We start from the raw sequence: 24,374 nt of genomic DNA, 5'->3' as shown, positions 1-24,374 counted from the left end.
GCATATATCATAAAAATTGTAAGAGAATAGAGATAAATATATTAGTACCAGAAAAATGCACTTTAAGATGTAGAATAATCCCCAAAACAAAAAGGTATATTTCATAATGAAAAAGGGGCTATTATATCAGGTAAGAAATAATAATTATTATATTTATATATAATATAATTGTCAATATTAATTATGTATATGAACTTAATTTAAAAGCCCCCAAATACTGAAAGAGTTGAAAAGAAAAACAGGCAATGCAACAATACAGTTGAAAATTTCAACACTCCTCTCTTCTTAATCGATAGAATTAAACAAAAAGTATGTAAAGATACAGAAGACCTGAATAACCCAACTAACTTGACCACCTAACATCTACAGAACACTCCATTCAATGACAACAAAGCATTCATGGACCATTCTCCAGGATTGACCATGTGTTATGCAACAAAGTAATTATCAATTCATTTTTAAAAATTGAAATCACATAAATATTTCTCAAATTAAATTAGAAATCAACAATAGAAAAAAGTTTGGAAATATCACAATAGGTGGAAGGTAATACAACACACCTTAAAAAATTTTTAAAAAGACTCTGATAATTCAACAAAATAGCCCTAAATAACTCCATTAAAAAGTGGGCAAAGGACATGAATAGACATTTTTCAAAATAAGACATACAAATGGCCAACAAGCATATTAAAAAATGTTCAACATCACTAATCGTCAGAGAAATGCAAATTAAAACCACAATGAGATATCATCTTATGCTAGTTAGAATGGCTATTGTTAAAAAGTCAAAACATAACAGATGTTGAAAGGATGTAGAAGAAAGGGAAGGCTTATACACTGTTGGTGGGAATGCAAATTAGTACAACCTCTGTGTAAAACACAGTGAAGATTTCTCAAAAAACTAAAAATAGAACTACTTTTCAAACCATCAATCCCACTACTGGGCATCTACCCAAAGGAAAAGAAATCATTGTATCGGAAGACACCTGCTCATATGTTTCTGTTTATTGCAGCACTATTCACAATAGCAAAGATATGGAATTAATGAAGTGTCCATCAATGGATCATTGGATAAAGTATGGTGTGTATATATGTGTATAAATATACAATAAAATACTATTCAGCCATAAAAAAGAATGAAATCATGTCTTTTGCAACAACATGGATGGAACTGGAGGCCATTATCTTAAGTGAAACAACTCAAAAACACAAAATCAGATATTAGACATTCTCACATATAAGCAGGAGCTAAATACTGTATACACATGAACATAGAGTGTGGAATAATTATGACTGATGAAGTGAAGGAAGGGAAGGGAGTGAGGAAAGAGAAATTACTTAATGGGTACAATGTACAATATTTGGGTGATGGTTACACAAAAAGCCCAGACTTCACCACTACACAATATATCCATGTAATAAAACTGCACTTATACCCCTTATATGTATACAAATGTTTTTTAAAAGAAAGATAAAAATGAGAAAAAGAAGAAATCAAAGGAAAATTACAAAATAAATATAAATCCATGCATTTACAGCCAATTCCATTTTTTGACAAAGACACCAGGAACATACAACCGGGAAAGAACAGTCTCTTCAATATGTGGCGCGAGAAAACTGGATATCCATGTGCATAAGAATGAAACTAGACCCTTGTCTCTTACCATACACAAAAATCAAATCAAAATGGATTAAAAACTTAAATCTAAGACATGAAACTACAAAACTACTAGAAGAAAACATTGGGGGAGAACTCCAGGACATTAGTCTGAGCAAAGAATTTTTGTGTGTAAGACTTCAAAAGCACAGGCAACAAAAAGAAAATTAGACAAATGAGATTACATCAAGCTAAAAGCTTTCTGCACAGCAAAGAAACAATAAACAAAATGAGGCCATAACCCACAGAATGGGAGAAAATATTTGCAAATTATCCATCCAACAAGAGATTAATAACAAGAATATATAAGAAGCTCAAATAGCTCAATAGCAAAAAAAAAAAAAAAAAAAAAAAACCCAAATAATCCAATTTAAAAATGGGCAAATGGTTTGACTAGATATTTCTCAAAAAAGACATATACATGGACAACAAGTAGATGAAAAACATTCTCAATATCACTAATCATTAGAGAAATGCAAATCAAAACTACAATGAGATATGATCTCACCCCCAGTTAAAAAGACAGGGAAGAATGCATGCTAGCAAGGATGTGGAGAAAGGGGAATCCTTGCTGGTGGGAATGTAAATTAATGCAGCCACTGTGGAAAACAGTAGGGAAGTTCCTCAAAAAACTGAAAATAGAACTACCATACGATCCATCAATTCCACTGCTGTATTTATATTGGAAAGAAAAAAAATCAATATATTGAAGCAGTATCTGAACTCCCATGTTTACTGCAGCACCATTTACAATAGCCAAAATATGAACTCAACCTCAGTGCCCATCAATGGATGAACACATAAAGAAAATATGGTACGATACACAATGGAATATTATTCCACCGCAATAAAGAATGAAAGCCTGTCATTTGCAGCAACAAGGATGTAACTGGAGGTTCCTATATTAAGTAAAATAAGCCAAGCACAAAAAGACAATTATTGCATATTCTCACTCATACATGTGGGATAAAAAAAATGGATCTCATAAAGATAGAGTAGCAGTGGTTAGCAGAGGCCAGGAAGAATAGGGGGAGGGGAGAATGAGGAGAGGTTGATTAATGGGTACAAATGCATACCTAGATAGAAGAAATAATACCCACTGTTCAATAGATTAGTAGAGTGACTAGAGTTTACAGTAACCTATTGTGCATTTCAAAATAGTTAGAAGAGAATGATTCAAATGTTTCTAGCACAAATAAATGACAAATTTTTAAGATGATAGATATCCCAATTACACTGATTTATCTTTAAACATTGTATGATTGTATTAATAATCACAGGTGCCCTGAAAATATGTATATCTATTATGTATCAATAAAAAATAGTAAAATTATTTGAAAATTAGAAAATAGTTTGGTCTAAGTGAAAATGAAAACATAATATATTAAAATCTATTGAATGCAGCTAAAGCAGTGCTTATGGAAAAATTTATAACTTTAAACACATATTAAAGAGAAAAATCTAAAATTAATAATATGTTTCCACCTCAAGAAGCCAGAAAATGAAGAATCCAAAGCCAAACTGAGTAGAAGGAAGAAAATAATAAAGATCAGAGCAGAAAATGGTAAAATAAAAAACAGGAATGCAATAGAGAGAATCGATGAAACCAAAATATAGTCCTTTTGAAATGATCAATAAAATTGATAAACCTTTAGCTAGATCACTTAAAAAGAAGACATAAAGCTACCATCAAAATCAAGAATAAAACAAGAGGGGACATCACTGTAGACCCAAAGGAAATTAAAAGGATCATAAGGAAAGATCGTAAACAATTTTGTGCCAAGAAGGTAGAGGGAGAGTTTAGATAAAATACACAAATTCTGAAAGGAGACATGATTTAAGAAAAAATAGAAAATGTGAATAGACCTATACCAAGTAAAGAAATGAAATTCATAATTAGAAATTGTATTCGTTTCCTAGGGATGCTATAAAAACATTACCATAAATTAGGTGGCTGAAAATAACAAGACCTTACCCTCTTACAATTCTGAAAGCTGGAAGTCTGCACTTAGGTGTCCACCTCTTTCTCCTAGCCTCTGGTGGTTGCCAGCAATCCTTCACATTCCTTGTCTTACAGCTGCGTAACTCCAGTCCTACCCACATCATCCCCTGGCCATTTTCCCTCTGTGTGTTTGTCTTCACGTGGCATTCTCTTCTCTGAGCGTGGTTCTCTCTTCTTAGAAGAACATGGTCATTTTGGATTAAGGACCACTCTATCCTAGTATTACTTCATCTTAACTAATACATCTACAAGAACCCTATTTTATATAAAGCACATTCTGAAGTCCCAGGAAGGGCATGAATTTTAGGGCACTGTTCAACCAGGTACAGAAAATCCCAAGCCTAGATGGCTTCACTAGTAAACTCTATAAGGTACTTAAAGTAGAAATAATGCCAATCCAAGACAATTTCTTTCATAAAATAGAGGAGGAAGAAACACATTTCACTTTATTTTATGTTTTTCTGTCATGTAAATCCAGACAGAGACATCACAAGGAAAGAAAATAACAGACTTTTATAAACAGATGCAAAAACCCTTAACAAAATATTGACAAACTGAATCCAGCAACATGTAACATGAATAATATACCATGACCAAGTAGAGTTTATCCTAAAAATGCATGCTTATTTAACATCTGAAAAGCAATTAATGGAATGCACCAAATTAGTATAATAGAGGCCACAATTACATTGTCAGCCCAATAGAAGTAGGAAAATTATTTGAAAAAATTTGTCACCCATTTATGTTAAAATCTCTCAACAAATTATGAAAGAAAAGGTGACTTCCTCAACCTGATAAAGGACATCTATGAAAACCCTACTTGTGACTTTTTGTATTTAATGATAGCAGACTGAATGCTTACCTCCTAAGATCAGGAGGAAGGTAGAAATGTCCATTCTCACCACTTCTAGTCAACATTGTACTCAAGATTCTATTCAGTTTAATAAAAAAAGAAAAATAATAAAGGCATGCAGATTGGAAAGGAGTAAGTAAAACTGTATTGTCAGACAACATAATCCTAAATATAGAAAAATCCTAAGGTATCTACAAAAAAAAACTACTAGAACTGATAAGCGAGTTTAGCAGGATTCAAAATTGATATACAAAAATTGATTTTTTTTTTCTGGAGACGTAGCCTCGCTCTGTAGTCCAGGCTGGAGTACAGTGGCATGATCTCGGCTCACTGCAACCTCCGCCTCCCGGTCTCGGTTCAAGTAATTCTCCTGCCTAAGCCTCCCGAGTAGCTGGGATTACAGGCATGCACCACCATGCCCAGTTAATTTTTGTTTTTTTAGTAGAGACGGGGTTTCACCATGTTGGCCAGGCTGGTCTTGAACTCCTGACCTCATGATCCACCCGCCTCAGCCTCCCAAAGTGCTGGGATTACAGGCATGAGCCAATGCGCCCGGCTTGATTTTTTATTTATATTAGCACCAAACGTTTAAGAATTAAAATTAAGAAAACAATCTTACTCATAATTAATAAAAATACTTAAGAATAAGTTTAACAGCAGAAACGCTATTACTCTACACTGAAAATTACAAAACATTGCGAAGAGAAATTAAAGAAGGCTTTATGGAAATGAAGAAATGTGTCATGATTCAATAGTGTTAAGATGGCTGCACTCTCCAAACTGATCTATAGATTAAACACAATTCTAATCAAAATCCTAATAGGAGTTTTTGTAGAAATTGGAAAACTGATTCTAAAATTTATATAGAAATGAAAAGAAGCCAGAACAGCCACAATTTTGAAGAACGGTATTGGAGAATTTACACTACCTGGTTTCAAAACTTACTGTAAGTACTACAGTAACTGATACAGTGTGGTATTGGTGTGGGGACAGACACAGACAAGTGATGCAAAATAGGAAGCCCAGAAATAAACAGGTATATTTATAGGCAACTGATTTTCAACCAAGTTTCCCAGATAATTCAATGGCAAGAGGGTAGTCTTTTAACAAATGGTAATGGAATAATGGGATTCTATATGTAAAAAAAGGATGAGGGAGAACTTAGATACTTATTTCAAACCTCACAGAATTGTGAACTCAAAATAGAATATAGACCTAAAGGTAAGAGCTTAAACTATAAAACTTCTAAAAGGAAATCTCCGTGACATTGAATGAGGCAAAGATTCTTAGCACTGTCCAAAAGGAAAAGTTGATAAGTTGTACTTTATCCAATTTAACCACTTTGCTCTCCGGAAAGCATCATTAGAAAACCAAGATTAGCCACAGACTTGGAAGCAATACTTGCAAATCCCATAGACGTTAGTATAGCAATGATTGTTTTAATTAACATGATTGATAATTTTCAGTTTGGAAGGATGCTGTTTTAATATATGTAGTGTGGCACTTAGGAGAATATAAATTTTAAAGTAAAATAGTTCAGAATTTGAATCGCTGGTTAGCCACTGCTGATCTGAAAGGATTAAAGTACATTGCTTAACCTTTCTGGGCCTCAGATTTCTAAGGAAATCTGGAAAGAAGCAATCTCCTGAGAACATTGTGAAGATTAAATGAGATAGAATTTGTAAAAAACGCCTAGCAGACAGCCTGAAACACAAAATGGTATTCTAGAAATTTTCATATTTCATGTTGTCCCAAAATGTATTAAGGTAGAAGGCAGCTATTAAGAAGCATATTTAATAAGTTATGTTTGATAAAATAGAATTTGCTTTTTTCTAATTATAAAAGAATGCATGGTTTTCACAGAGATTTGGATATAGAAGAGTACTTTTAAAAAATATAATCAATTGCAATTCCCAAATCCTGATGATCACTATTGATATTTTGGTATTTTGGTATATTTTCTTTCAAAATTGTCTAGGTATACATTTGTGGGCTTTGGAACTTGTTCTATTCATTTGTTATATTTCTAAATTTGAACAGTTAAATAGACAGTCAACAAAACAATTGCGAAAATTTTGGCAGTAGTAAGCATTTGTTGTCAGTTGAAAACTTTCCACCTTAGCAAGTAGGTTTGTGTATAAAGACAGAATAATATTGGGCAGAGTGTAAAATTATTTTTTTCTCTCTCTCTCTCCCTCTCTCCCTATCTATTTACCTATATATCCATTCCATCCATCATCTGTCTATCCTCTTTGCAACCATTCATCCATCAATCTATCCATCCACTCATCCATTCATTTTTCTATCATCTATCCATCCATTCTCTATATCTTTATATGTCTAACTATTGGTCTTAGAATGCAAATATTGAAGTGAGTTGAAAAATGATGTTACATTCTTCTGAAAGAAAAATCGATTGATTAATTTCTTTAATAATAAAATATGGATTTGTCATTTCGGTTTATACAGAGGACATTTTTTATAACTTCAGTGAAGTAAATCTCAGCTCCAACATTTGACAAAAATGTATATAAAGCATACCTTAAGATAAAGGAATTTTTTTAAAAATATAGTATAGACAAAGGTGTATTGAAAAGGACAATATTTTCATTATCCAATTATTTCTGAGTGGTTTTTTGTTTTGTTTTGAGATGAAGTTTTGCTCTTGTCACCCAGGCCGGAGTGCAATCTCGGCTCACTGCAACCTCCACCTCCAGGGTTCAAGCTATTCTTCTGCCTCAGCCTCCCAAGTAGCTGGGATTACAGGTGCATGCCACCACACCTGGCTAATTTTTTGTATTTTTAACAGGGACAGGATTTTGCCATGTTGGGCAGGCTGGTCTCAGACTCCTGACCTCAGGTGATCCGCCCGCCTCAGCCTCCCAAAGTACTGGGATTACAGGCGTGAGCCACCACACCTGGCCCTGAGTGCATTAGGCTTTCACAGGGTCTTGCTAAGTAAAATAGTAACTGCTATAAATTTTTTTGCATACTCCCCCCGCAAAAAAATGAGAAAGTAAAAGATGATTGATTTAACATATTTTTATAAGTCAGGTAGTATCTAGTTCTTTGCTTTCAATAAAATGGAAGGGGAACTTAATGAAATTGTCAGTTTATAGACCATTTAAAATAATTTTCAATGACAGTTCACTCCAACATGTTTGGCATTTCCCTCAGAAGAAGTTCAAAGAATTCTGTGACATTGCTATATCAAAGGTCCTTCAATTCTGATCTATTTATTCAAGTAAACATGTTTCTCAGTACTTATGTGTTTAACAATGAAAAAGAGGAACAAAAGTGATGCTGAACTTTGTCACTTTACATGAATAAGTAGTATTTCTGAACAGACATAGGTACCAATTAAAAAGTCTCAAAAATGTCATTAAGAGGTGCAATTCCAATAACATTTTACCTTTATCGCCTAATAATAGTTTATCAAATTGGCAATCTGTTGCTTAGATAAGCTAATTTTACTAACAAAGAAAGCTCAATCCAGACTCCAAACTTGAAGTATCACAGGAAATTAAAATTTTTAAGTTTTATACATGTTTTTAGTATCGAGATCAATACTAATACTTTATTGATCAATAGTGTGATCAAAAAAATAATTTCAACTATAAAAATACATTAAATTTGGATAAAATTCTGTGGTTGAAGAAGAATTCAAGGAGGTGGGCTTTTCAATTCAAGAAGAGGAATTATCATTGCAAAATTAATCAGTGTGAAATAAGAGTTTGGTCATATATTTTTAAGTGGATGAGACTAGGTAGAAGTCACTATAGTATTTAGATACCTTTGGATACACATAGAAGGTTACTGTAACAGTTCCACTGTAATATTTACAGTCTGTCCAAATTTATATCTTTTGTAACTAGATTGATATCCATTAATAATTTCTTGATATCCATTAAAATGTGTAAGTTCGTAGTTTTTCAAATTTATTTTAGAAGATACAGAGCAAAACATTGAAGTTCACAGTCTGCACTCTAGACTACTTCCTGAAGCCTATAGTCTGTAGTATGGCCTTCAAGGTGCTTCACAATCTAGCCCCTTCCTACCTCTCTCACTCTTCCATTCCCCCTGACTCTGAATTTTAGCCTTGGCCAACTCTTCTATTTCTTACCTCCAATTCTTAAAAAATCCTACACTTTTTCAAGTGTAGGAAAGCTTTTTCTCCTTTTTCTGATGAATGAGTTCCTCCTATCCCTTAAGACTCAGCTCCTCTGAGAGGCTATCACTGAGAGGTTACACCAGTGTGTCCCCAAAGCACTACCAGGTTCCTCTATCACAATACTTACAGGTTTCTGGGATTGTTTATTTAGATATCAGTTTGCCCCACCGGTCTGTGACTTCTTTTATTCACATGTGTCTGTTCAAGCTTCTGGGCACATAGTAGGTGCTGAAAAGTACACGTTGAATAAATGACAGGATGAATGTGTCCTGACATCTTCACTTTCATTTTTAGTATATTTCTAAATCAGCTAAACCAGTCACCTTATGTCTCTTAACACAGCCTGCTCATTTCTTCTCACGCCTTGCTTGGGCTCTGCTCACTTATCAATGCCCTAAGCCTTTGTTTTCACCACTAATTGCCCAAAACAGTGCCTCTCTGGTTGACAATGTTCTTGGCAACGTTGGCAATTTTGAACCCACTGAGCATTTTCTCATAAAAAAAAATGTTTCAAGTAGTAGTTAGGTTAGGCCACAGAGTCTAATCTACTCAAATGTAATGCAAACACTAGTTGTCTGCAATAAAAGAAGATTCAGCCCTATGAAAGTAAAAATGTTGTTGATAATGCAACATATTTTTCAAAGATGAGCCTCTGTGCCTTTATTTTTCAAAGAGTTCGTGGAGAAGATGTGTCTTCCCTGTGGTGGCCTTAGTAGACGGGAGAGGAACTAATGTTTGCTAAATGCCTGCTCCATGCCAGGCACCATGTGCATTTTATGTGTGGTATCACGTAAGCCTCATGACACTTTTGCCAGATGTACAGATAGCCTTTGCTGTATTACAAACCACCCCACACTTACACAACCATCATTTATGAGCCCAAGATATTCTGTGAGCTGGGCAGAGTTGGATAATTCTTCAGTTGGTCTCCTGGGGCTCACTCCTGCAGCTGTGCTCAGCTGGTAGATGATGAAATGGCAGGGGCAGGGTGATCTGGAATGATCTAGGTGATCTGCTGGCTGAAGCACCTCGGTTTTCCGTCATGGGGCCTTTGCAGCAGGTTGGCTCAGGCTCACAGCTGCAGTGTCAAAGAGGGCAAAAGTGGAAGCTGAAAAGCTGTTGGAGGACTCAGTTACAATCTGACACACTGTCCCTTCCTTCACATACTGGTCAAAGCAAGTCACAAGGCCAGATTCAAAGGGCTGGGATATAGACACCATCACTTCATGGGAGGAAGTGCAAAAACTATGTGGCTGTTTCCAATATACCAAACAAGGGGCATTGTTATTCCATTCCATGGGTGCCAAAATCCTACCGAATGCACCAATTCATAAGTAATAGAAGGGGTATTTGAGTCCAGGTCTCTCTGACCTCCCAATTCTTCTACTCTCTATTATACCAGAGCACCTTACGTAGCCTTCCTTTTCCTCCTTTCCATTCTCTTTCTCCTCCTTTGTCTCTGTCTATCCATGTCCAGACTCTAAGATGAGGAAGCAGAAGAAAGAAAGGGTAAGGTGCAATGAGATTCACACCAGCGTTGTGTGCCACGCTCTCTGAGTAACTAGCATCTTAGGGAAACAAGGCCAGCAGTAAGATACATTTTAGGTGATTATTTTTACACCTTTCTTTCTTGTTTTCTTTTCACCAAATATTGTGTTCAAGTCTCAATTTCCCCTGTTACTAGCTGTATACTTGGCAAGGTACTTATCCACTCAGCCTCCATGTGCTCATCTGTAAAATGAGAGTAATAATTTGTAGATCTATGAGTTGTTGTGAAGTTCGAATGGGATAATAATATATGCAAAAAACATTTTGAAAACCATAAGGCACACGCTAGCAATGTGATGAATTATTCATGCTTCTACTCGGGGTCAAAAAGGAAGTATAGTCATGCTGACTGTGGCTCTGACAACTGCCAGGTGCTTTCAAGGCTTTTCAGCAAAGTGTGGGTTTCAGACAAATGGGAAATCTAATAGACCACTCTCTGCAGTTGGCTGTATTTCCAGCCAGCACAGATATGATTATAATTAGAGTTTCAAGAGCCTGTTTCACATCAAAAGGATTCCTTGGCCCAGTCTGCAGTCTACCTGAGGTATGTAGCCAGGCGTGATCCCTCTGGCAGGTGTTTTTATTCGGGCCCATTTGCTTCTTTTCCTGTGCTACCAGGAGTGTCTGTTTCTATTGTACTCATTATTTTCAGATACCAGGTGAGAAGATATTTTCCATATGTGAGATTTCAGATGGTGACCACTGAGCAAAATGCATAGCTCTCGCCCCCTCTTCTCACTTCCTAAATGAACAGCAACTCTGACAAATTCACTTTAACAGAGCCAGGCCTTTTATTAGCAGCCAGAGAATAGTCTGTAATGGGAGGAATTACTCTGCCCGTGCATCTCTCCCAGGAAAAACATTCGTTAGCCTGTCAAGGAAGTGAAACCTCTTATTAGAAACTGTAGAAAAGTCAGTTTCTCCATTTTTGCTGCTAAAGGATTCAGAACACATCTCACTGCACACCTGAAATTAACAATTCAACTGGAAGGGGAGGTGAGCCCAGTGGAGACAGGCGGAGATGGCTGAGTGAGCAGGACTCCAGATCAGAGCTGAGCCCAACCTGGGTGTTCATGATTTCAAACCCCATTATGGCCTTTCCTGCAGGGTCCTTTTGATCATCATAACTCTTCACTGGGCAAAGTGACGATAGCGGTAAGACTCACCCAGTGTTCAGAGACAGATAATTTTTTTTTGCTTCTTTTTATCTAGCTAATGATTTTCCAATTTTAGCCAGCAGTGCTGAGAAGCCACAACTGTCATAAGAGTCCTTGATGGGATTTCTCTGAGTGAAATTCAGAAGAAAAGCCCATATGTGTAAGCACAAAGAAGCAGGCTGGTTTCAAGCTGCCCCATTCGCTTTGCATTTATCCTTCTAAGCCACGGATTAAAACAAATGCTAATGATGGAGTTGAATTTTCAGGGAAAGGAAACAGCATCCAAGATTTATGATCACTGGGGTCATAGGAATGGAGACTCCTCAAGGACAAATTCCAAGGAAAGGTCACCTTATGCCCTACGATCACCCACTATTCCTGCTGCACCAAACTATCGTTGGTTTTCAATTCTTGCATCTCATCAAGTCTATTATGCCATTGATTGCAAGAATATTATTTTAGATATTAACGAGAAAAGTTGCTGCTAATTAAAGTGAGAAACATATGGAGAAATATACCAGGCTGTTTCAGGCCACCAAGTCTTTTTTCTCTCTTGGGAGTGCCTCTTCTCTCACCAGCTCTTCTCCTGCCTGTTATGGTCTCTCCAAAATCACATCTTCCCTAGCTTTTGACCGGTATTTACCATCCAGTTCATGTGATTTTTGGAAGTTCATTGTGAGCTTCCTGTGAACAAAGATCATATTCTATTCACCCGCGGCCCATCAAAGCCATGGGAGGACACAATGCTCCAGCACTTCTGCCCCGTCAGCCACTTGAGGATGCAGCAGAAAGTGCCATCTATGAAGGAGAGAGCAAGCCCTCACCAGACACCAAATCAGCCAGTGCCTTGATTTTAAATTTCCCAGCCTCCAAAACTATGAGAAATGAATTTGTATTATTAGAAATTACACAGTCTCAGGTATTTTGTTATAGCTGCATGAACAGACTAACATATAACCCAGTCTCCACCATATTCTTCCTTGATTGTGAGCAGCAGCACATCATGACCACTTGCTACAGAAGCTGCTGTTTGGCTCTAGAGAGGGCACTGGTTGTTTCATGCCAGAATGAGGAGTGGAGCCATGTCCACAAGTGGAGACTGGAACAGAGAGGAAGCAACTTGGGTGAGATGACTGAGCTGGGAAGCAACTAAAGGTGCATCCATTAGCCCTTTGCTAGGGAGCCCCCAGCAACCAACCACTGCAGTGTAACTTATGTGGCTCTTCACTTAAGGCCAGGAGTTCGAGACCAACCTGGCCAACATAGCAAGACCTCATCTCATATATATCTATATACACATACATATGTGTGTGTATGTATATATACATCTATATGTACATACACATATACATGTGTATATACACACAAGTATACCCATATACATGTGTATATACACATAAGTATACCCATATACATGTGTATATATACACATAAGTATACCCATATACATGTGTATATATACACATATACATATACACATATATGTGTATATATACACATAAATATATGTGTGTGTGTGTGTGTATATATATATACTCAACTTAAAGTATCTTGCCTTTATTCTCCAACCCAGGCACTGTGCCAGGAACTCAGAGTTAGAGATGGTAAGACCCCATTCCTGCCCTTGAGGAACATATGGTCTAACTCTAAACTCTTAGAAATAAAGTTTCAGAAAGGTAGGTACCTTGTTCAAAGTCACACCATTTGTAAGTGGCTGGTCCAGTACTTGAACTCAAGTTTATGTCAAAGCCTCTCTCTCTTCAACTACACCATACTGCACCCTCTTATCACATAACAATATAACTACTTATCATTATTTTTTAGTTGTAGTTATTAAAATTTATTTAGCTCTCTGATAATTTATTTATTATCAGAGACATAAACTAGGGTGTAAAAGTACATTATTAATGCCAAAAATATTTACTTATATTAAATGTATTGGATATATTCATAATAAAAGTGAAATTGGTTATCTCTCTCTGGGTGGGTTGAGTGATGTTTATTATCTTTTCTTATACTGTTCTGTATTTTGTAAAATTTAAAAAATAAGGTTGCATTGTGTTTATATTTTTTGAAAAGTTATTTTTTAAATAAAACAAATATATATGAAAATGTAAGACCATAAAGTGCTGATAAGCGTCAGCTACTAAATTAATTGCAATGTAAGGAAATCCTCGAGTGCCATGCATTAGGTTAGAAACACAGCCAAACAACCTTGATAATTAATGGTGATCAATGCATCCTTAAGTAGGTACTCTCAGAGCCCAGGAAGACCGTGGTAATCCAGATTTCACTGTCAGAGATGTGGTGAACCTTTCTCTTTGTCCAGAGAGAGGGGACAGAACATCGAGGCCAAAACACCATCAGATATTGCAGCATCTAGAAAGTTGAAGTCTCTCGTTTCTTCACTGGCAATCTCTCATTTTATAGAAGATTTTACATCTTTATGTATAGGAATGTCCAATTTTATTGTTCATATCCGTTATCAGCCACCTTCCCTCAAGGAATCCTGCTGGGAATTTGGTTTAAATGACACCACGTATGTAAATGTGGGTCTCTAGCTCCCTGCACCGATGGATAATCAAGAGCCTACTGCTGGCCCAGGCTCCCTGGAACATTTTGTAGGACATAAACCTTCCTTTGCCTCCTTAGAAGTGAACCTCTGCCAGCAAGTGTCCACTCTTCTTACTGCAATGAGATCTAAAAATTTCTTCTCACATATTTACTGATCTTTGACCAACCACTTGTTTATACGAAAAAAAGAGTCCCTTTTCTTTAGAAAAAAAAAAAGGTTTGGTTTTCCCCTGCTGCTCAGTAAGTTAAGGCAAGCGATAGAATCTTCTAGGAATGTCAGCCTAGGAGCTCTAGGCATTCACACTTACCACATATCAAAGTAACAGAAGGAATATATTCCTAACTTAATACAAGTGTCCACCTAGACACTTACCATGTTCATGCATGCTTTCAAGTAGTATGCTTTATAGCTGTGAGGTAAAATAATATTTTACAGTGTGTTATGATTTCAAAGACACACTCAGTCTCACTTTTATCTCATTTAACCATCACAGCAGCCCTACGGGAAACATATTACCTGCTTTGCAAGGAGGAAACCAGGTTCAGAAAGGCCACATGGTGAGTTCAAGATTACTAAGTCAGGACTCAATCCTAGATCTTTCGACTTCAAATGCCAGGCAATTTCCATCGCTTTTCCAAAATTAAAAATTTTATCCTGGATTCTCCTTCTACCAAGCGAATGTGTAGGATGGGAACAATCCTATTCTGCAGCCATCTACTGCAGAAAGGGAGAAAGTGGGGGAGGAGAGAAGCTAATATCTATTGAGCTTCTGCTCCATGTGGGCTGTTTTCCTTGCACTATCTCATTTAAACATCATCACTTTCTCTGTTTTGGAAAGGTTGGCCTTCTTAAGGACACACACACACACACACACCCTTTCTTTCTCCTGTCCCTCCAGTTCAGTTTTCTGTGTGACACTGATTACATGTTCTTCTCCTCCCTGGCAGGGTGTGTGCTGGTGGTGTCTGTAATAGAACAGCTTGCTCAAGTTCACAACTCGACGGTCCAGGCCTCGATGGAGAGACTGTGCAGCTACCTGCCTGGTAAATATGGGACGAGTCATACTGCTGAGGGTCTGCTTGTCCTCTCACTCATGAGTCATGATGACTGCCTTTACTTCCTGCCCACACTTACAGAGAAGAATCTGATTATGCTATTTCTGTGGGTTGATATTCTTGTGGGGCTTATAGAAATTAAAACCAAAAAAAAAATGCTCTGGGCAACTTCTCCCTGACATTCATTTTCCATCATGGCACAATGAAATTGCTGTGGACCCTTAGGGAATAAAATGTTGAATGGCCAATTGTTGTTTGATGTGTTACATTAATAATAATTTGCCTACTTACTGATCATTGCCTTAAGTACTAAGAAGTCAAAATAATGAATAACTTCCAATAATTTTGTGTTAACTTGACCAACATTCACATACCAAGATGTACACCTAGCCCTACCAACACAGAACTTTGGGTTGAGAGGACAACTGATCTCAAAATTTCAAATGGGAAAATAATCTAGAACATTTCATTAATTTAAACTGGATCTCAATAAAATACCTTATACATCCACCAAACGAAGAAACTGATTGGTGGTTCAAGCAAGTTGCATATTTGTTTTTCAATATTAGTAGAAATAAAATATTAATCATATTTCCATTATAGAATACTGTTACTTGAACAGTCGTAATGAATAAACTTCTTTGACAGTCAAATTTTTATTCACTTAATGGGAACTAATTCATCTAGGGTGCCTACATTATTTTTTCTGTTAAGTAAGGTAGTTGGAATAATGGCAATTGTATCTTTGATTGACACAGTATGCTGTGCCAATAGCATCAAAGTCTTTTCAGAGAAGTTATTGCGTTTAGTCATAATATGCATTCACAGGCTAAAATGTTTAGAATTCAAAAACAAAGACTGGGAGATGATAATACACAAACACATGTGTTTAGAATGTCCCAAATGGACCATTAAGATTTTAACATATTCACATCATAATTACATCTTTCTTTTGTGAAGTTAAAACATGGCAGCTAAACTTCAGCTTTCCCTTCTTCCAGTTCCATTCTCCCCTGCCCCACCTCCCTAGAAGGAACCCTTCACGTGAACTTAATGGGTATCATTCTCGTCAGATTTTATATTTACACATTCACTTGTACGGATTCATGAATATGTGTAATATTGTTTTGCCAGTAATGTTTTTGGTTTTTCTTTGTAAAAACAAGACAAATGTAGAAAACCATGCAAGGTTACTGAAAGATGAATGCCCTAGGAAACATAGCCTGGGTCAAGAAAGAACAGATCAGTGGCCTCCCCTGAAGTCCCATCCACATGCTCCATCCCATCCTCCCCCTACAAAAAGCTCAATGTGCTGATTTTTATGGTAAAATTATTTTATTTATAGCTTTATCACTCAGTGAGCATCCCTAGATATCGTAACCTTGCCTGGTATTTAAATGTTTGATGTGTCTTTTGAGTCTATTTTAATCTATAAGTTTCCTTTCCACCCCTTCCTTTTTCTTATCACTTAGCTGTGGAATTTGACCTGTAGAGTTGCCCACAGTCTGGATGGTGTTGATTGCATTCCTTTAGTATAATTGAGTATGTTTCTCTGTGCTCTGTATTTCCTGAAAATTGGCAGCTTGATCAGAGGTTTGATCCTATTCCAATCTGATTTCTTTGACAAGCCTATAAATGATATTGTTTTCCTTCATCAGGAGGCCGCCATAGGTGCTTTTTTCTTTTCTCTCTTCTTCTTCTTCTTCTTTTTTTTTTTTGAGACAAGGTCTCAGTCTGTCACCCAGGCTGGACTGCTCACTGCAGCCTTGACCTCCTGGGCTCATGAGATCCTCCTGCTTCAGCCTCCCAAGGATCTAAGACTACAGGCACACAGCATCACACCAGCTAATTTTAAATTTTTTTGCTGAGACAGGGTCTCTCTGTGTTGCCAAGGCTGGTCTCTAACTCCTGGCCTCAAGTAATCTGTCCATCTTGGCCTCCCAAAGCGCTGAGATGACAGGTGCGTTGTGAGCCACTGTGCCAGGACTTTCTTTTGGTGATGGTCACAGCTGTCGATGTTCAATGATGAGATCTATTAATTTATTTGGGTTTTAAAACTGTGATATTCTCATCTATTATTTATTTCTTATTTATTAATTGACATATATTGGACACTTCTCACATCATATTTTAGAAACATTTTTCCCACAGTACTTAGTGGAAAGGCATCTAGGAAAGGCAGGATAAATGCTTGATTCTTTTCTTGTATCAGTTTTCAAGGTAATGCATTGGTTTTCTGTTATCATCTCACAGCAAGCAGTTAGTTTTTCCTTAAAATATCATGATAAACTTATGAACTTAAACATACCTGATGGGTTTCAGTCAAGTGCAATTATTATCCTTTTGAAGCTCAGATGATCCCATTGAGCTTTGACCAGTGGCACCTCCTTCAAGCTGACTCAAGTCCTTTGCACATGAGCCTCAGTAACCTTCGATAGTTTCCTCACTAACTGATATGACAAAGTGTTCCAGCCCTATCTGGTACATATCAAGCCTGAGGCTTCAAATCAGTAATTTCTCTTAAAAGCCCTGGTTTCTTTTAGTGAGAAATAATGTTTCAACACCACAAACCAGATGCTTAGGAATGTTCATTGTTACTGAGTTGGTCGCTCTTTTTTTTTTTTCTTTTTGAGACAGAGTCTTGCTCTGTTGCTCAGGCTGGAGTGCAGTGGCTCGATCTTGGCTCACTGCAACCTCTCCCACTCTTGTTCAAGTGATTCTCCTGCCTCAGCCTCCTGAGTAGCTGGGATTACAGGAGCCCGCCACCGCACCCGGCTAATTTGAGTTGACCATTCTTTCTAGGCCTTTTCAGTGGACAGAAATAGGAAACATATGTATATACATTTACACATGTCAGCTTTAAGATACAATATCTGAGTTCATACTGACACTTCAAATTCAAGATCAGAACCACAAAGTGTTTTTCTTAATGTCTTCTGTATTACATCTGTATCTCCTTTCCACACAAACTCCCAATTGTCAAGCACAAAGGGATTGATAGAATTAAAATCTCCAGTCATTACTCATTTACCTATCCTTCCTTGCACATAAAACAGTCTCAGAATATCAATTCTAATGATACCATCATTAATATATTTTCTAATTCTTATGAGCAGTTAAAATTGTTTTTTTGCATATGCCTTTCCCATTTCTGCACCCTTTTTAATCATTGTCCTACCTTATCTGAGCATATAGCCACTACATATAACACCTATTCCCTTTTTGCCCTCATTTAGTCTTAGCTGCATCAGCAACTGTATGATTAATGTTCACCACCAGCCCTTCTATGAATTCTCTCTCTAGTTGAATTGCTGTCTAAAGTTCATTCCTCCAGAAGGGCTCATAGCAACAAATATTCCTTGAATTCTTGCATGTTGATAACAGGCTGTCTGCGCCCTTTATACTTGAAAGTCAATGCTTTTCTGTGTATAAAACTCCTTGGCACGTGATGTCTTTCCCTGAGCATCTTAAATATAGTATTCAAAAGCCTATTGATAATCTAATTTACCTTGTCCTTACAAGTTATTTGCTGTTTATACTTTGAAGTTCAGAAGATTTTTTTTCTATAAAACTTAGTCATCTAACTAGAAGATAATTTGGTGCCAGCTGTTGTGTATTGATGTTCTCAGGCATGCAGTGTGCTCTCTCAATGTGATTTCAAATATATATTTTCTAATTTTAGGAATGTTTTAGTGTTTGTTCGGTTTCCTTGATTTTGTTATTTTCTTCTGGGATTTCTATTATCCACATTTTGAATCTTCTTTGCCTGTCTTTGCTATTTTGCCTATCTCTTGAATTTATTTTAATCTCTTTATTTGTTTTTTATCTTAAAATTGTTCCTCCTCTCTACCTTCTATTTCACTTAAGACCTCATCTACTGTTTTCACTTGTTCTTGTATTCATTCTAGTTTAGACTTCACTTCTTTATTCTTTATTTCATGTTTTATTTTTTCCTGAGTTCTTTTATTCCATATCTGAGTTTTTCTAATTCTTATTCTTGCTATTTTTTCATGTCTTATATCATTTTATTAATGCCTCTTAGCTCATTTTAAAATAATATGTTTAGAAATAATATGTTATGTTTTAATCCTTTTTTGGCATGACTTTCTGGCATGCTTTTACTATCTGTAGGGATGTTATTCTGTTCCTTAATCTTTTTCTTCTTATAATAACTTTGTATGGGAGTTGACCTAGATACATTTCTGTTGCTCATTTTTATGTGAAATTAGTTTTCAAAAACTCTTAGAAAGAGAGGTGGTTCGGGGTAGTTTTTCTAAATGCACAGAGCTCCTTCTTCTGTTGTTTTGGGGTAGTGTTAAAAAAAATTGTGGCAGCTTGCTTTCTGAGATTTTTCTGACTGTTTCCCTATTTACTTTCATCTGGACTTTCTCTATCCCCAAAAGTTTCTCCTCAGTGTGGGCCTTGCCCTGGAAGGGAGCTCCAGTGGGTCCCTTGTGGGTGCCAGATGACTCTAGCCGCTAATTCCTTCTAGTCTTGAACTCCTTGCATTCACCAGCTATTGATTGGGCAAAACCCCTCCCCGTCCAGCGGCTGTTCTCTAATTGGCCTGCCATGCTTTCTACTCAACACCTGTCAGCTATCTGGGGATTCTCCTGTTCTCAGTTTTATCTGTCATCCATTGCTTCCCTCTACTTCCTCCCTTACAGAAGTTGATGGCCCATAGGTCTTGCAGTTGCGAAGTGGTTTATTCTCACCTAATTGCACATTGGGGTTCATGGATATACCTAGCTTTGTGGTAACTGCTTTCTGAGGGTTTTCGGTCTTGCTATTCAGGTACTCTTTATTTATTTATTTATTTATTTATTTATTTATTTATTTATTTATTTATTTCTGGAGACAGAGTCTTGCTCTGCACCCAGGCTGAGGTGCAGTGGCGCAATCTCGGCTCACTGCAACCTCTGCCTCCTGGGTTCAAGCGATTCTCCTGCCTCAGCCTCCCGAGTAGCTGGGATTATACCCATCAGGATGCCTGGCTAATTTTTGCATTTTTAGTAGACACCGGGTTTCACCATGTTGGTCAGGCTGGTCTTTAACTCCTGACCTCAGGTGATCTGCCCGCCTCGGCCTTCCAAAGTGCTGGGATTACACTCCTTTTTTTTTTGTAGAGATTCAAAGAGATTTCAAAATTCTGCTGCCTCCACCACCATCTTTCCATACTCCTCCCTTGCGAAGGCTTTAATTTGACATCAATGGTCTACTGTATGCATTGCTCAGCAAGTTTTTTTTTTCACGCAACATGATTTTAAGATCTATACATGTTAAGGCATATAGGCCTAGGTCAAGTCTCTTAATTACTCTATACTTCTTTACCATATAAGTTCTATATTTTATTTGTTTATTCCTCTATTGAACATTCACAATTTGTTATAAGCTTTACTTTGTATTTTCACATCTCTGAGTTACAGAAGAAGAAGAAAAATATTATTACCATTTTACAGAAGGAAAACAGTGAAGAACAGTCACAGTTATCATTAAGCCTTGTTTTAACTGGTTGCCTTTCTGTGTGATATACAACATTGGCAGGTATAACCTCAAGTTAGATGTTCTCTTTTTTGGCAAAGTTGCGTCGTCCGAAGGTGAACGACCGACTAAAAATCCTATTTCCTAGATTATTCCCTCTTCTTAATATACTAGCAAAATATAAAACAACCCAAAACAAGATTGCTGGTTCAAGGTACCATCTTAGCTTCTTCTGACTTCGAACAGGAAATGTCAGAGCCTGGTAAGATCAAGTGAGAGGCTGAAAGTCAGATTCTGGTGAAGTGGAAACTGGTATTTCACCAAGGGAAACAAGATAAATATTTTGGTTTTCAATGATGGGTAGCCTTTTCAATTGGAGCAATTTTAAAGGATTAAGAAGGTTATTGGGAGTTATTTTCATTTTATCAATTCTTGTTTTACCTCCAGCTGAAAATAGAACACTCAGTTCAGGTTAAAGGACACCATGGGCAGTATTGCTTCCATTTTATGGATGAGAAAAACAAGACATAGAAACAGAATGGTTATGTCAGTTGTATGGGGTGGCAAAGATAGACGTTCTCCTAGCTAAGGATTTCTCCTGGAAGACATAATAGGCCTGACCCACAGTGCCTACTGGGATCCAGTATTGCATTGCCTTCTGTCTGGTAGGCCAGGTGACTGGGGGACAGAAGGATATGAAATTAAGCACATAAACACACAATTATTTTTAAATTATTTTTCAGTGAAGTATTACTTTCACCTCCAAAGCTAAAAAAGTACAAAAAACAAAGCTTTAGCAGAGAAATTGCATAAGCACCATTCTTGAGAATAATCTCTTAGTAAATCATGTTGCCTTTCCCTGTGCCCTATAAGACAGTTTTTTTCTAATCGTGCAAAGCATTTCTGACCCTCAGTTTCATCCACTGCTTTTGCCTCTGGCTCTCATTAGGAAGCACTTTGGAAGAATCTCGGAATTGTTAATGGAAAATGATTAATGGAATCATTCTCACTAGTCAGGGGTCAACAGAATCATATGCCCTGAGAGTCTTGCTATAACTTCACTTTCCTGGGTCACCTATGCAGAAATCGTATCTCTGTGGAATATAATTGTTAAAAACTCATGTAGTCTTAAAAGAAAGAAGGCACTTCATGCCTACTCTGGAGGTTCTGAAAGTCTGAATGCATCCCAGAATATGTACTTATAAAATTGTGTGGTTGGCCGGGTGTGGTGGCTCATGCCTGTAATCCCAGCACTTTAGGAGGCCAAGGCGGGCGGATCACAAGGTCAAGAGATCACGACCATCCTGGCCAACGTGGTGAAACCCCATCTCTACTAAAAATACAAAAATTAACTGGGCGTGGTAACATGTGCCTGTAGTCCTAGCTACTCAGGAGGCTGACGCAGAAGAATTGCTTGAACACTGGAGGTGGAGGTTGCAGTGAGCTGAGATTGCACCACTGCACTCCAGCCTAGGGACAGAGCAAGACTCCGTCTCAAAAAAAAAAAATTATGTGGTCCCTTGGTCCCACCGTGCTTCAAGTTTGTATATAATAATGTATACATATGTAATAATGTATACATATGTAATAATGTATACATATGTAATAATGTATACATATGTAATAATGTATACATATTATACATATAATAATGTATAACAATATCTGCTATACTTGAGGTAGATAAGGCATCAAATAAAATGTCCTAAGCACATTGAAATGTATACTACAAATAACAAGACCTTTTGGAGTAAAATATTTTAGTCTCACCTGAACCACTTGCTATGTTGTGATCTTAAGCTCTCTAAGTCTTAATGTTCTTGTCTATAGAATGAGGATAAAAATAATTACTCCCTCAAAAGATTTTTTTTGAGGCCTCAATACTTTTTTTATTTTTATTTTTTATATATATATTTATTGTACTTTAAGTTCTAAGGTACATGTAAACTAGTTCAACCATTGTGGAAGACAGTGTGGTGATTCCTTAGGGATCTAGAACTAGAAAAGATTCTTATGAGAAAGGAAGTGATGGTAAACATGAAGGTAACTTACAAATTGGAATGTCCTATGTTTTATTTACACATACATCTGTATACACCCAATGTATGATAACTACTTAATTGGTCTTATTTTAACTTTATTTTGTCCTTTGGAATAGCCACATTTTCTTTTTTCCTGTGCTGTTCCAAGTCTCTTTTAATCTGTAGAAATTAAATACTCTTGTATGATCCTTGTCACAGGCAGAGTTTAACAGTATAATTTTTACTTTAGCTAAGCTACTGTCAATATGTAAATGCCAAATTTTTCTTCAGGTGTTTCAGTAACAATCAGGTTACCATCTGATCATGGCTGACTGGGGGTAGCTGGCTCTTTCTGGAGATTTTGCATATTTCTGCTTTGTACCCTTACGGATTGCTCTCAGAATTTAGCTCTCAGAGAGCATTTCCTGTCCCATATCAGCCATTGCTCCAGGGGCCTCTCAAGCTAACAGTCACAGAAGACTACCGGAAACTGTTCAAATGGTTCTGCTCAGGAAGGAAGGAACCTGCAGCCATTCTCTTTGACTTGAGCTAAACAGAATTCTAACACGCGTGCGCGCGCGCACACACACACACACACACACACACACACACACACACACACACACACACACACACACTGCTTATCTTACCAGAAAGAAGATGAATTTTCTCTGCCTTTCAGCCAGTATTAGAACTTTATCAAAGAACACCCTAATGTCCGTTTTTAAATTGCTCTGCTCTAGGCTAAGCCAGTTCTGCATTAGCAGTACTTTTAACTTTTTTCCAAAGCTCCTTCATTTAATTTGGAATATCTCTTACAAAAGTCCCCAAACTTAGCAGACATTATAGTGATAGGGACCAAATCCTACACCCACATTTTTCAGATGAGGAAATGGAAGTCCAGAAAGGGGAGACAATTTCTCGAAGGCCAGAAGCCAGCGGGCTGGTACTGAATGAAATGCAGGTCTCTGAGTATACTGTGACATCAGAGCTTCTTGACCCTCTCCACAGTAGCACCCCTAAAAAGGATCCCAAGGGAGAGGGAATCTGTATTTAAACACTTTTATTAAGCTACAATTCACATACTATACAGTTCACTCATTTAAAGTGTACAATTTAGTGACTTTCAGTACAGTCATAGAGTTGCGTGTTCATCAGTCACCACAATCAATTTTAGAACATTTTCATTACACCAGAAAGAAACTACATGCCTTTTAGCATCCCCCCCCAAACACCCACTCTTTCCAGCCCTAAGAAACCACTAATCTACTTTCTGTGTCATAGACTTTGCCTGTTTTGGGCATTTCATATAAATGGAATCATACAATATCTGGTCTTGTGTGACTGATTTCTTTCCCTTAGCATAGTGTTTTAGAGATTCACTATGTTGTAGCATGTATTATAATTTTATTACTTTTTATGGCTGAATAATATTGCATCGTATGGGTATACCATGTTTGTTGATCTGTTAGCCGATAGGTATTTGAGGAGTTTACATTTCTTGGCTATTATGCAAAATGCTGCTATAAATATTTGTGTACACGTTTCTGTGTGGACATATGTTTATATGTATATATATAAACTGGATCACATTGCTAGATCATATATAAACTGGATCATATTGCTGGATCACATAGTAACTCTATGTTAAACAGTCTGAGGAGCTGGTAGGCTGGTTACAAACTGGCTGCACCAGTTTACATTGCCATCAGCATTGTACAAGCTTTTGATTTCTCCACATCCTCACCAACACATATTATTCTCTCTTTTATTATAGCACATTATAGTGGATATGAAGTTGTATCTCATTTTGGCTTTGAATTGCATTTCCTTGGTAGCTAATGATGTTGAGTA

General features: G+C 37.0%; 1 protein-coding gene across 4 annotated transcripts in view; it reads left to right on the top strand.

Moving 5' to 3' along the window:
- The window catches only part of AOAH (acyloxyacyl hydrolase), a 224,651-nt gene that overhangs the window by 22,918 nt on the left and 177,359 nt on the right, over nt 1-24,374 (top strand). For 2 of the 4 annotated variants that reach the window (XM_004045314.4, XM_004045315.4), the window contains exon 2: nt 14,911-15,006. The exons of 1 other annotated variant lie outside the window; for it this stretch is intronic. In XM_004045314.4, coding sequence (XP_004045362.2) covers nt 14,911-15,006 — 96 coding nt within the window. Of the gene's footprint in view, nt 1-14,442; nt 14,521-14,910; nt 15,007-24,374 lie in introns of those variants that run through there. One more of the 4 variants, XM_063708467.1, reaches the window with a different exon arrangement.

Source organism: Gorilla gorilla, chromosome 6 (assembly GCF_029281585.2).
Source record: "Gorilla gorilla gorilla isolate KB3781 chromosome 6, NHGRI_mGorGor1-v2.1_pri, whole genome shotgun sequence".
In the NCBI taxonomy this organism is placed as follows: domain Eukaryota; kingdom Metazoa; phylum Chordata; class Mammalia; order Primates; family Hominidae; genus Gorilla; species Gorilla gorilla.
This window is presented reverse-complemented; position numbering and strand designations above follow the sequence as displayed.